Source organism: Carassius gibelio, chromosome B3 (genome assembly GCF_023724105.1).
Source record: "Carassius gibelio isolate Cgi1373 ecotype wild population from Czech Republic chromosome B3, carGib1.2-hapl.c, whole genome shotgun sequence".
Taxonomy (NCBI): domain Eukaryota; kingdom Metazoa; phylum Chordata; class Actinopteri; order Cypriniformes; family Cyprinidae; genus Carassius; species Carassius gibelio.
This window is the reverse complement of record NC_068398.1, coordinates 16474506-16488693: the sequence shown is the minus strand read 5'-3', so window position 1 is coordinate 16488693 and position 14188 is coordinate 16474506. Positions and strand designations below refer to the sequence as shown.

The following is a 14188-nucleotide window of genomic DNA, read 5'->3' as shown; positions in this document are numbered from 1 at the left end:
ATTGATCTGTTGTCTGATGTCTTATTTTCAGTTTCATCTTTTCACTGTTTGTTATTGTCATGTGTGTCCATGTATCTGAGCCCTCACGTTTGTCATGTTTGTTGTGTATTGTTTATGTTCAGGTTTTTGTTCATGTGATTCATGTTCATGTTACAGTCATGCCCACAAATATTGGCACCCTTGGCAAATATGATCAAAAAGGCTGTGAAAATTCATCTGCATTGTTAATCCTTTTTTTATTTATTTAAAAAATTCACAAGAACGTATCCTTTCATTGGATAATAAGAATTTAAAACGGAGGGGAAATATCATTATGAAATTAATGTTTTTCTCAAATACTCGTTGAACACAATTATTGGCACCCCTAGAAATTCTTATGAGTAAAATATCTCTGAAGTATATTCCCATTCATATTCACAATTTTGAGCACTCCAGCATGATTATAAACATGAAATTATCCAGCCATTGCTTCCTGTTTCACAGAAATATAAAGAGGAGGGAAAACAAAGCCCAAATGCCCTTAATCATCCATCACAATCAGAAAAACCAAAGAATATATTTCTGATGTGCAGCAAAAGATGATTGAGCTTCACATGATTGAGTTTCTGGTTCAGAAAACCTTTAAAAAAAATGTCAAACAGAACGTACATCACCACATGTTGTTTGGGAGGGTTTCAAGAAAAATTCTCCTAGCTCATCCAAAAACAAACTAAAGCAAATTCAGTTATCAGACATGACTGGAACTTCAAATGGGACTGGCTTCTATGATCAGATGAAACTAAAAATGAGCTTTTTTTGCAGTAAACACTCAAGATGGGTTTGGTGAACACAGGGATAAAAAGTACCCCATGTGTACAATGAAATATACAGCTGTTTTTTTTTATTTTGTGGGCCTATATTTCTGCTGGGGGTCCTGGACATCTTGTTTAGACACATGGCATTATGGATTCTATTAAATACCAACAGATAAAAAAATCTAAAAGTGACTGACTCTGTTAGAAATCTTATAATGGGCCATGTTTAGATCATGCAACCGTACAATAATCCAAACACAAACCTCAAAAACAACACCGAAATGGGTCACTGAGCTCAAAACCAAGCTTCTGCTACAGCCATTCCAGTCCTCTGACCTAAGCCCTATAGAAACTGAGAGGAGTGAACTGAAGAGGAGAAGCTGGGAATCTGAAGGGTCTGGAGTGATTCTGGATGAAGGAATGGTCTCTGATCTCTTGTGAGGTGTTCTCTAACCTCATCAGGCATTATAGGAGACAGTTTTGAGCTGTTAAACTGGCAGATGGAGGTTTAAAAAATAATTCAATAAAAGGGTGTCCTTAATTGTGGCCAATGTGTATGAGAGAAAAACATTTATTTCATAATGATATTTCCCCCCATTTTAAATTCTTATTATCCAATGAAAGGATACATTTTTGTGGATTTTTCAAATAAAACATCAAAAGGATTAACAATGCAGATTAATTTTCACAGCCTTATTTGATCATATTTGCCAAGGGTGCCAATATTTGTGGGCTGTATGCTCAAGTCATCATCATGTTTACGCTTTGAATTCGTTTCCTTATTTCTTTAAACTGCACTTGGTTTTGCATTCTTTGTCAACTAAATTAGTCATAGAGTAAGAAATACTGAACATTTTTCATATCTTAGCATATTTATATGAAATATATTAAATTAAGTAAATTCATCAGTATTTTACAGACATGTTTATTTTTCCTCCCCAAACTACTTGTTGTGTTGCCTCAAAGAAAATGAATGTTTCTTCTTTTGGTAAGCCACATCATCATCCTTATCATAATCAAAAATAAGTACGCGAAATAAATAAATTTATGATTTGGAATTATCATCAGTTCTATCAAATTATGTTGGCTGTTCTACGGTGTCCTTCTCTAAATTAACTTTGTTCTCTTTCTGTTTCTTGCAGGTAAACTTCAACCATTCTAAGAGGGAAACAGTGAGTGCACAAAAATCAACAACAGCGCAAACTGACACTGAGAGAGAAATAGTTTAATAATAAATATGAATAAATATCTCACAAGCTTTTAAATAACTTAACCACTGGGTGGCAGCAATATCACATAAAACCTTTCCAACATCCGTTCCCTTCCTGTCAGTCCACTGAACTTAAAAAGTTTTTATTAAAAAAAGTTTGAAACAGAAACATGAATAAACAAAATAGTGTTCATAACTTCAATCCAGGACAGTCAAAATTTATTGTAAAGGGTACTTGGAAACGCATTCAAATTAGGTACTTTTTATATAGGCTGATCAATGTATCCGTAATGTGAATTCCGTGTGTAAAAATAAAGGTGTGTTATAGGAATAAAACGGGTCTGTCAGGAGCTCATAAGTAGGGTTGTACAATGCAACTGTAAGCTCTTGATTGCATAAGTCGCTGGCCAGGGGTGGGTACAGATGTGCATCTGTGTTTTGGATCAGTGCCGGGGATCTGACAGTGAGATCTGGCAGCACTGAAGGCCTGCAGCATCTGGCCAGCTGTGAATGGCTGAATGGTTAAGATGTGAGGTGTGTCCTCTCCCTCGGGACCTGTGAGACTGACCCCGGATTGGATGAGCTGCTGGAGGAGGGCTGTGCCTATGGAAGGCCTGACCTGAGCCTGGAGGAGAGCAGCCGAAGAACGAGACAAAGGAGGAGGAGGGTTATTACTCTCGTTCCCACCACACCCTGCCAAACTGAGTCCCCACAAACACAAGGTTTCACTCAAGACTTTGTGTGTGTGTTTTACAGTGGAAGAGACTCACACCCACGAAATGTTGTACAGAGTTAAGGCAGCCAGTGGTTTGAAAACACATCTTAAACTAGTTCAAGTTTAACGTTTTGGATTGCTGGCCAGTCTGCCTGGAAGACCACATTAAACCAGTTTAGTATGGTTTAAGTGTTTTTTTAAAATTATTATTTCAGTGGTTCATGCTATAAACAAATAAGATCTTACCGTTTTAATTGACTTTAATAGAGTTCACTGGAACATTTTCACTCACTATCCCACCATTTTCCGCTCTTAGATCGGACATCCACCCCTCTGACTGAAGTGTGAGGGGTATTTTGAGCTTGAATATTTGAGCTCTCTGTCACAGACGAGCAAGTAACATGTATCAACCTTTTCTATGTTAAGATGCACGACAAAATATGATATATTCTTAACACAGAAAATCAAAAAACAAGGACGCTTTTACAACAAATCACAACAACAGACTCTAATATTAATATAACATGGTTTAATTATTTAATAACATGTCAAATTAAAGTAGGAGGTGAAGTATAAAATTGTAAAATAGTTCACAGGCTCTTAAAATAGTTGGTCTATAAAAAAAAAGAAAAGAACAATCTGCAGACATAAGCTTGAAAAATGTTTTGTCTCAATATAAGACTCATCCTTCATAATCAATTACTGAAATTATTATAAAACACAAACTAATGCCATTCTCTTTCATGTGACTACACTGATACAGTAATTATATAGTAAGCAAAGTATACACTGCAGTTCTGTTTGAGGGGCACAGTAATATTAAAATGAACAATGCAAGTGGACATTACAATAAATTTCCATATTCTGACATTGCCTTCACTCTTAAAAGTTTACTTTTCCGAGGCACCTGTATGTCGTTAACTTATATAAATAAACAGTTATTTAATAAGCTGCCTATTGAAATGGGTGGCTTTCAGTCGGCTTTGTTTTGTCATGCATTCAGATTGAATCATTTATGCTTAATTCCTCAATAGCTGTCATAATACATTTAAAAAGTCAATTGTTATGACGTGTCAAAATAGAAAATATACTAAGCGTCAGCTAAACAGCTCTTGTCACCTAACTAACATCAAAATCTTCATTAAAACATGGGTTAGAGATTACAGTGCATAAAGTGGACACTCAAATGAGTTTGTGGTTCTGCATTGTTCTGCACAATTTGTCTGAATACTTCAAAGTAATATTTTTCCATTGCCATTTCACATTTCACTGGATTATAAATCCTGAAGACAACAAAACGCATTTGGAGATAATAATGCTGCGAAATATCTGTAATGCACATTAGCTGTCTGTTAATGATAAATATACATTTCTAACCAACAGTTATTTCACTGAACTACAGTTATATTTTCCAGTAAGAGATCACCCCCAGAACAAATGCTCATCCTCCATCCTGGTTTAGTCAATCCTGGAGACAGGTGCACATTTACTGGAGAGCGTCGAGTCAGGACATTATCCCTGGGTGGGATACCATCTCGGATGAAGACGAAACCTAGGAGTCTAGGACCTGTCTCCATTTTTAGACTTGAGAACAACTAGGACCACCATAACAGGGATTAGGCATATGGGGGTCATGACAAGGGCAAGGATGATGTTGGGAGGGGGGTCTCTCAGTGCCTCTGTGGGGCAATCTTGAAAATAGGTGGTGTGGATTTTCACAAATAAATGTTCAACCAACTGATTCGGCCAGGGAAGCAGCAGACTTTCAGCAAAAGACTCCGTACACACACTGAATTTGTTGTATGCACTGCCAGAGAGACAGATGGAGAAAAAGAGTCAGCAACTACTATCAAACACATTTAGTATTATGATAACGAATCCTTGGAATGTACCTTTTAACTTTTTCCAATGAACACCAGTCGGTACTGTTCATGGACCCCATATCATCATGAAAATGATATTCACACAGTTCCACCAGCAATTCATAGCATTGTTGAGCTGTATAGTTCACGCAAATTGAACAATATGGCTCACAGATGCTCCTGTTACTACTGCCTATGATGTAAACAAAATGAAATAATTCATGAACTTCGACATAGGTTGATGTGATTCATCCCGTCATGTATAATGGACTTTTCTGTTCATCTTAAGTGTCCCAGTCAAGCTGATACCTACAGTAATTAATTATCTTAGTTCATTAACATAAACTTTTTATATGATAGCAAATACATACCAAATGTTCCTCCAGCTCCATAGCCAGGGTCTAAAAAATATAAGTAGCGCAAATAAATACAAACATAAACACATACACAACTGTGTAAATATAATTAGGCAAAATGTGCATAAGGTGTGTCCAAACTTGTCGCAATTAAATGCAACTCTCTGTCTTTGATTATTAAAAATAATAACAAGCATAACTTGCTTCAGTTAAAAGAGGACGAAAAACTACGACTTATAGCATTCATCCCATTAGATCGTCTGTGACCGAGTCATCTGCATCTTTTAAACAATTTGTGGTGGACTTGTATACAGTCTCTAATTCAGATTAATGAGAGCTGAAGTTTTCTATCGACGCACACACACACACGCACACACTTACCACAGATAACGGACAGTAAGACGCCTAAGAAGCTGAACGATACCCTCATATCAGAGCAAACGAGCGCTGGCGAGCTGCTCTCAACCCGCCGCTGAATGTGTCTGAACTTTTGGAGAACGCGAGGCACAACAGGAAACGCGACGCGAGGGTGGAAGCGTGATGCGCCGTCACCACATGTGCAGTCACGGTTACCAGATGTTCAGAGAGCTGCTGACCGAGAACGCTTTAATTTTCCCACATAATATTGCTCCACCTCTGTCCGCCTCTCTCTCTCTCTCTCTCTCTCACACACACACACACTCACTCTCTCTCTCTCTTTGCCAGTCAGTCATCAACTGAAAAAAAAAAAACTAGACAAATGACAAATGTGCTAATTTGTGTATTTGTTTACTTTAAATAACATTAATTATAAAACTCATGTTCATCAACAACTTACGTTAAGGCTTATTCGTGCTACATCGTAGGTAGCTCTTGCTAATTTAGAGTTGATGAAAGTATCTACTTGCTTTCCGACTGATTTATAAGCGGGGTTGGGGAAAGTTACTTTTAAAAGTAAGGCATTACAATAGCCTATTGCGTTACTTCCTGAAAAAAAAAGTAACCAATTGCGTTACTTTGTTACTTTTTATTGAAAGTAATGCAATATGTTACTTTCGCGTTACTTTTTAAATCTGGGCTGGGCTTGGTTGTTTGCGTTTAATATAAAAAGTTATATTTTTGGTTTGCACCAAAATGCTCATGATGAAGGAAATGTAAATTCACATCTACAGTAGAACATAGAGGACGAAAGTTCAACACTCTTTAGAAATAAAAAAAGAAGAAGTTTATCTTGTGTCATTTTTGATGGTTGAATTGGACCATCGAAGGTCAGCAGCAAATTGGTTAATAAAATAGGATTAAATACATAAAGGATATTTGTATTATTTAACATATTTATTTATTACAGCTTTGAGTCATATTCTGAGTTGCTTTTAATTGTTTTAATTAATTTTCACATTTTGAACTAAAGTAACATCTTACTCTCGATTTCTCTTAACATGGGGACAGGAGAGTTTTCAATTAATAAATGGGGGGGGGGGGGGGGGAGTAGCTGGCGTTACTTATGTGTAATGTTCTGATAAAGAACCACTTCATACCAGTTCGTTGCCAGTTCAGGAATAGAGACCACATGGGTCGTGTTGTGTGGATTTGATTGACATAAACAAACCGAGAAAGAGTCATACTTTCGGGGTTTCGAAGTCACTTGTAGCACATTTTTCAATGTATAGTTTGATTCATTTAAAAGAACCGATTCATAAGAGTAATTCGTTTGGGAATCGTATTTGTTACTGTAAGTTTTGCAGTATCGATTTACACAACAACAATGTAGCCTAGAAAAAGCACAAAATATACAACAATGTTTTCAAAATGATTATTAAAATAAAGTAAAACACTGCATTATTCATGCCAGACCCATAGTTGGAAATGTAATTTTGGGAAGAAACACTAATGAGCACTAATGAAACATTTGAAAAACACTGATCATTTTCAGATGTCCACGATTTCATGCCCCAGAAAGGGGTCATGTAGGCCCTCTTTACAGGTTGTGTAAGCACACCCTTGGGATGCAAATTTACTGTGTTGCCATGTACATTCTTATTGTGTATTCAGGCTGTTTGCATGTGTGAACACTTGAAAACCATAATACAGAATTTGTAGATTTTTTTTTTTTTGTAGGTCCTTGTGATATATATATTTTTTTTTTTACATTTGTCATCTATATGCAAAAGTTTTCAAAAATGGCAAAGGAGTAACTTATCTGTTGCTAGTACATTGTTGTCATGTAAACATACCCTTAGTAGTGGTGTTGGGATTTGTAGTGGAAATGTCAGATTATTTTTGTAGAACAAGGAAAGCATGTTCAAGAACATTTTCACAAGCTTCATAAAAGTCCTTTGGTATTTTTGTATAAATGGAACTGTTTCTTCATAAGAATCAGTTCTCAGTTCCAGTCCTGACTCTAGAATGTAAAGCACTGTTGTGTTTAAAGATTACTGTTTCCCTGTGGCGCGGTTCTTTTCTGGGCTGATGTACATCTGCAAACGGGTCTTCCCCTTCAGGAACCACTCCATTTCTCTCAGGTAAGATTCCTCGTCGGCTCAGTGGTTCTGATTTATTTTTTGCATCTGTTTCCAAACAGGAAACATAAGTGAACATTTAGGTGCAGAGCAGGGCGGTATGATTGAACGGACACTTTTAAGAATAACTGGGTCATATTAAACAGATCGAGTTCGGGAAACGATATAATCAGAGTTTGCCATCTGTGCTTGAAGGGCTGCACCTTTGGTTGGAGCCCAGCTGTGATCGAAACAAACTCTCAGCTCACTCACTTCAAAGGAAGAGAAAGAAGTGAATCCAGGGCCGAGGGAGGACTGGAACAGTTTATGTAACACTTTTGGGCTTGTTGATCTCATGTTGACCATGTGAGACTGTCTTAAACCAGTACCAATAGATTAATTCTACAAAAAAGCATTTATTGTAGTACACGTTTTAAAAGTTTTTGATTATATATATAAACTAGGAACTAGGAATGGTTTTAGTTCAAACCAAAAGTAGCTAAAACAGTTCTATTGGAGCTATCAGTGTACGCTGATTGGCCAAACACATATGAAACATGCAGAATTGGTCTCTGTTTTTGGTTCCTAAATCTCTCCAGTCCCCAGTGTGTATTCAAATCTCAAACTGAAGCAGTTGGATTATTATTTGTTCCACAGTCTCTAGTTTTGCATAGAATGATCAAAAGTGTCAACAAAATCTCTCACCGCAATGTAGAATTGCTACACAACATTCTCTTCAAAAGCTTTTATCAACAACTTTGTAGCAGTAACCTTTCAAAGCGCTGATTGTCTGCTATTCATTGCTGCTCTGTATTCAATTGAATCCACATTGAAAACGTCCTCACAGTAGGGCTTATTTGGATAAACAATTCAGAAAAACAAAGAAATTAGCAGACATGTCTATCATATTTACACAGCTGTATCACTAACCTGCTGTGGTGTTTGCAGTGGTTTGAATTTTTGTTGGCATGGTTGAAGTAGTCTGTCTCTAGAGCACAGAATAAAAATAAATGATCATGAGATGCAGAGGATATTTGACAAAAATACCTTTTTAGAGCAAACTGAATTAAATTTTAAAGGGATAGTTCTGTATGAAAATGAAAATTCTGTCATTAATTACTAACCCTCATGTCGTTTCAAAGCCACAAGGTCTATGTTCACCTTCAGAATACAAATTAAGATATTTTGGATGAAATCCGAGAGCTTTTTGATCCTGCATAGACAGCAAGTGATCTACTATGATCAAGGCCACTACTAAGGGTTTTCAAGAGAGGATTACAACACATGGTCCTCAAATAGCATTTGACAGTGAGAGGGCACATAAAAAGTATTCTCGTAGTTTCATAAAATTACTGTTGAACCACTGATGTCACATGGACTATTTTAACAATATCCTTACTACTTTTCTGGGCCTTGAACATGTCAGTTGCATTGCTGTCTGTACAGGGTCAGAAAGCTCTTTTTTGGATTTGGAACATCAAGGGGGTGAGTAATTAATGACAGAATTTTCATTTTTGTGTGAACTAACCCTTTAACACAACTCACCACAGTTTGTTTCTGTTCATTTGGTACCAGGGTATGCAGTGTTGAGACCATGAGACACAGACAGACTATCATAGAAAAAAAAAAAAAAATTAAATGAATTACACTAATATTCAGAAACACACTTATTTGTCATTGTAAGAAAGCAAATTCCAGCAGTATGGGGAATATTGACACGCATGGAAAAAGATGCAGGAAGGGAGTAGATGAAGAAAAAGGCATGGAACATCCTCCCTTTGTCCTGACCAGTTGAATTATGACAGTCATTTCCCCAGAAGCTGTCTAATTTATCTGTGTCTACCATATAGTAATTTTAAAGAAGTCAGCTGTATAATTTACATTTTCTTTGTGGTCATGAGGGTGATAAAGTTACATTTGAAATTATTAAAATTAATAGATTATAACAGAATTATTGACGTATTGACGACTAATTCAATGTGTGTGTGTGTGTGTGTGTACATACATACATACACACACTACATATTCTTATATATAATCAAACCAGAATTAATATTTTGAAGTATCAATTAAAAACACATAAAATTCAGATATACATTTTTTACAATATTCAAGATAGCTAAAGAAGTCTTTGTTTAGTCTAAAATTACAATGTTTTTTCTTCTAGATATTGCCTTAAATTTTCAAGCACACTAAACCAAGCTTTTATTCTTAGATACTCACCCCAAAACAGAAGAGTCCCTGCTGGTTTCGAAGTAGATATAGATATGTATGCCATTACGCTTTAATCCTGTGGTGGTTCTATCCGTCTGTCCACCTCAGCTTGCACATAACACAAGCTCTTCAACAGGAAGACTATTAAAACAACAGGATGTGCTCATTTCCTTAAAGGGGTGGTGGATTCTGATGGAGAATGGAGAGACATTATAGGGCGGGCGGTCTATTATGTGCCAATGTTGTCATCATCTGTCTCTCTAAATTTCCATCATATTATCTTCACTGTCACTATCTATCTATCTATCTATCTATCTATCTATCTATCTATCTATCTATCTATCTATCTATCTATCTATCTATCTATCTATCTATCTATCTATCTATCTTCTGTTTCTTTGTCTGTCATATAAAATATGTGCGTTTGTCACTGTACACTTTTTATTTTTTAATTAACAAAGCATTAGCCAGATTTTGCTTTTAGTTTGGCTCACTTGTGTATCATGTAGAGTACAGTATATGTAGATGACGTGATGTATGATGTTTTGGTGTAAGACCAGCTGCTATTTACTCAGGAACCAGTGCGGAAATGGAGGAATCTGCTATTCGGGATGCTTTCTATATTTGTTGTTTACACATATTTCACTTATTAATTACATTATAAATTATTTATGATCAATTATGTACAATTCCAATATAGGGTGTGTTCAAAAATCCCAAACCTGCATGTTCTTCTGCATGGACAACCAAATACATGTATAATATGAAATAATCCCACTGTAACTATAAGACCTTTCTTTAGAATATTAGACAAGAACTGGCTTCTGTGGTAGGTTTCAGAGTGTTTATTATTATAGAGTTGAGTCAGCAGCCTCATTCCAAACAGACTGTTTCTTTTCATGTTTCTGGCAGGGATTCTGTTAACCTCATCGGGCCCTTCAGGGGGTCTTACCCCAGGTGCTTAGGAGAGTGAACTGTGCAGCAGAGATAAAGTCTGATGACAAATCCACCCCCTGAGCATTGGCTCAGAGTGTCTACCCTCGCTATTGACGTACACAGAGCTACACCACTGCCATTGACGCATGTACTGTACACTATGACCACCACTGGCGTGCACTCAGTTCAGCTCAGGAGTGATGCAAGAAGAGAAACTATCATCCCCTTAGAGTTTCTGTCCACACACACACGCACACACACACACACACACTCTCACACACAGCTACAGATGTGTAAGTCAACGGTCTGGCGATTCCCTCTCTCTTACACAGCTGGACTTGGTCTGGTGCCTTGTGAAGTTCTAAGGACCCAAATTACTTCCACATTTGATTCACATTAGTAAGGAGAGGCTTGTTTTCCACCCTTAATTGGTTTGCTCTGTTTATAAAGCAGATTAAGTTAGCGGGACAGAAAACACAGGGTTTATTTAGCAGTTTGGGACACTTCCGTTTTTACAATAATTATTATTAGAAAAGCTGATTTTAATTGGGATCACACAGGGATGACATCGTCACACTGATATTGCGGTTCACTAAAATAAAGTTTAGTAAAGTCAAAAAACTTTTTTTTCCCAATAGGAACACACGCTGCTCAGGTTTGTGAACAGAAAATGTGATTCAATTGTCCATGAATGTAAAGTAGGTCAGTTGCTTTCAAAAGCCTGTAGTCTGATTCACGAAACAAATTACTCCTATAAGTCAATTCTTTTAATGAATTCTTCAAAAAGTCTGGATCCCTTAGAAAAATTATTAACTTACTCAATCCATACGTGTGGCTAATGAATCTTACTGAATCTCCATGTCAATGAATCTCTCTCTGTTAAAAAAAAATATTTTAGAAATATAAAAATATAGTCTTAAATTACTTTGGTCTTTGTTTGTTTGTTGTTATTTTCATCTGATAAAAATGTAAAATGAGACGTACACTTAAAAGAAATAAAAGTTCTTTACTGGAATCTTTAGAAACTTTCCACTGTACAAATGGTTCTTTATAGATGGAAAATGTTCTTTAGGTTTTTAACATTTTCTTCACACCACACACTGCAAAAATCCCCTTTTGAAAATGTTAGTGTGTTCACTGATGCCATAACATAAAAATGTATACTATAAAAAAGTATGTAACCGATATTCCTTTTATTCAAATATCAATCTCAAAAAGAAAGCTTGTCTAAGCATTCTACATCCTTTACATTTAGCACATGCTTTTCCCCAAACTCACTTACAAAAAAGGAGCCCCTGGAACTGTCTCTTTAAAGCCTCTGTATCTGGAGTTGTTCAACAGCATGTCAAATGTCACAGTCTCTGCTATATTTCATTTCATCCTCTAAACTCAGGGCCTCAGAGCAAAGAGCCCATCCCTCAGTACCTCACACACCGGCTGATACTAATCTTCATTTGACGTGCCAAAACCAACATCCAGGGTTTGCACTGCACGTAATTAAAACCTTTCCACAGATAAGACCTCCCTCTTATGTCTATCTTTCTGCGTGTGTTTGCTTCTGTTGTGAGGTCCAAGATAAACACTGGACTGGCCTAAGAAAACCCTGTTAGGATGGGCCCATACTGGGATAAGGGTGTGAGGAAAAATTGCGTTGTCAGTCCATCTATCACCAGAGCTGGGTAGTAACGGATTACATGTAATCTGGATAACGTAATCAGATTCCAAAACTCAAGTACTTGTAATTAGAGTAAACTACTTTTTAAAATACTCTAAAACAGACTACAGTTACTTTTGTATGGATTACATTTTATTTACACAATGGTAATAAATTGTAAGTAATTGATTCTCTTAAATTTCCTTTTTTTCCCTTCCTTTTTTAGTCTTTTCAACAACAAAAAATGTCACTGATACATTCATATGCACTTCTAGTGTTTTATTAGATTAAATATTTAACCTGGCAGTGATTTTGATTTGAATTTCATTATTGTTTTTGTTTTTCAATATTGTTTTTTGTAGTGTAGCTGTTTTCCAAATTTACTTAATTATAAGTTATTAATTCTAAGTTTTTTTCATTGTTACTAGCAAACACTAACAGCAAGGCACATTAATGTTAGTATTTTGTAAGTATTAACTGTCCACACTTTGAACTTGAAAAAGAAGCAATTGTGGCTCTTGTTGGTGAATTAAATATATTTTGTGGAATATATTTTTTCTTTGTATATGCCAAAATAGTACAAGCTTAGGCTAATTCAATATATGTGCTATCAAATGAGGGTTAGCACAAATGTAATCTAAATGTAATCCAAAAGTAATCAGAGTACATTACCAAAAATGTGTAATCTAAGAGATTATATTACAGACTACAAATTTTGTCATGTAATCTGTAATCAGTAATTGATTACAATTCTTAAGTAATCTACCCAGCTCTGTCTATCACATGATGAAGTGCTTTGCAACAACCACCTCAGTTCTACAGACAGAAGATACAGAACATATATAATAAAATATATTTTTCCTTGTTAAATGGATTGTATCATAATTTACTCGCCCCCATGTTGTTCCAAACTTGCACTACTTTCTTCTGTGGATCACAAAAGAAGTTACTCAGAAGAATGTTGTCAGCTAAACAGTTTAGGTTACAACTGACTGCCATTTTATGGACAAAAACACTCAGACGTTTCTCAAAATATCTTCTTTTATGTTCCACAGAATAAAATGAATTCATATAGATTTGGACTGACATGAGGGTGAGTAAATGATGAGCCAATTATCATTTTTGGTGTACTGGTCTACATCTACACTTTTTGTTAAAAAGTATCACTTTTATGTTAAAGTATCAAGAAAGCAACAACAACAAAAAACTCCCAAGTGTTTTTCTTTAAGTCATTAATCTGTAAAAATAAACCAAATATTATTTCCATGTTCTTTCACCTGCAGCTTGATGATATTGAGGAAACGCAATAAATAGTCCAAGATACAGTAGATATGTAAAAAAATGATAATATGAAAATCCCTGTGTTGTTCCAAACATGACTTCCTTGCTTGTGAAACACAAAAAGTCGCCATTCACTTTAATATATATTTTTTAAACAAAATCTAAAACTGATATTGTCCTTCTGCCTAATATCTTCCTCTGTGTGTTTAACTAAAGATAGAAAGCCAAACAAGTTTAGAGCAAATTGAGTAAGACTTCTGACGTTTGGGTGAATTATCTAAAAAAAAAAATATGACTGAGGAATAAATGGCTACATGTCGCCACCTAGTGGATTCATAAATATCAAATCATCTGTCGAAATCAAGCTATACACGAGATGTATTCTTAAATTATATAACATAATCCTAACTTATTATTATTGCATTTGTAGTTGTAGCATTACTATACCATGGCTATACTATTATTTTTATTGATTTATTATAAAATATTTTTAAAAAGTAATAGTGGCAACAGCAGTCATTGATGCTCACATAATAGTAACAGCCAATTACTGATCCAATCTGTGTCAGGGATCGGTAAATGTGTAAAGCATTTATTGGTCTATTCATACACTGTTAAACTGCGATGCGCGTTCTCGTTGGTCACGTGTGACTTACAGAGAAGGGCAGTGTCTTCTGTCACGCTGCCCT

The 14188-nt window shown here is 35.8% G+C and overlaps 1 protein-coding gene across 1 annotated transcript; it reads right to left on the bottom strand.

Moving 5' to 3' along the window:
- Positions 1–3233: 3233 nt before the first annotated feature.
- Positions 3234–9799, bottom strand: ramp2 (receptor (G protein-coupled) activity modifying protein 2). The gene is made up of 6 exons (XM_052552982.1): positions 9638–9799; positions 8960–9024; positions 8345–8402; positions 4953–4982; positions 4612–4774; positions 3234–4526 (listed from the first exon to the last, which is right to left on the bottom strand). Exons 1-6 carry the CDS (start codon positions 9690–9692, stop codon positions 4280–4282), a joined length of 618 nt encoding a protein of 205 aa, XP_052408942.1. The 5' UTR covers positions 9693–9799; the 3' UTR covers positions 3234–4279.
- Between the last annotated feature and the right edge of the window lie 4389 nt (positions 9800–14188).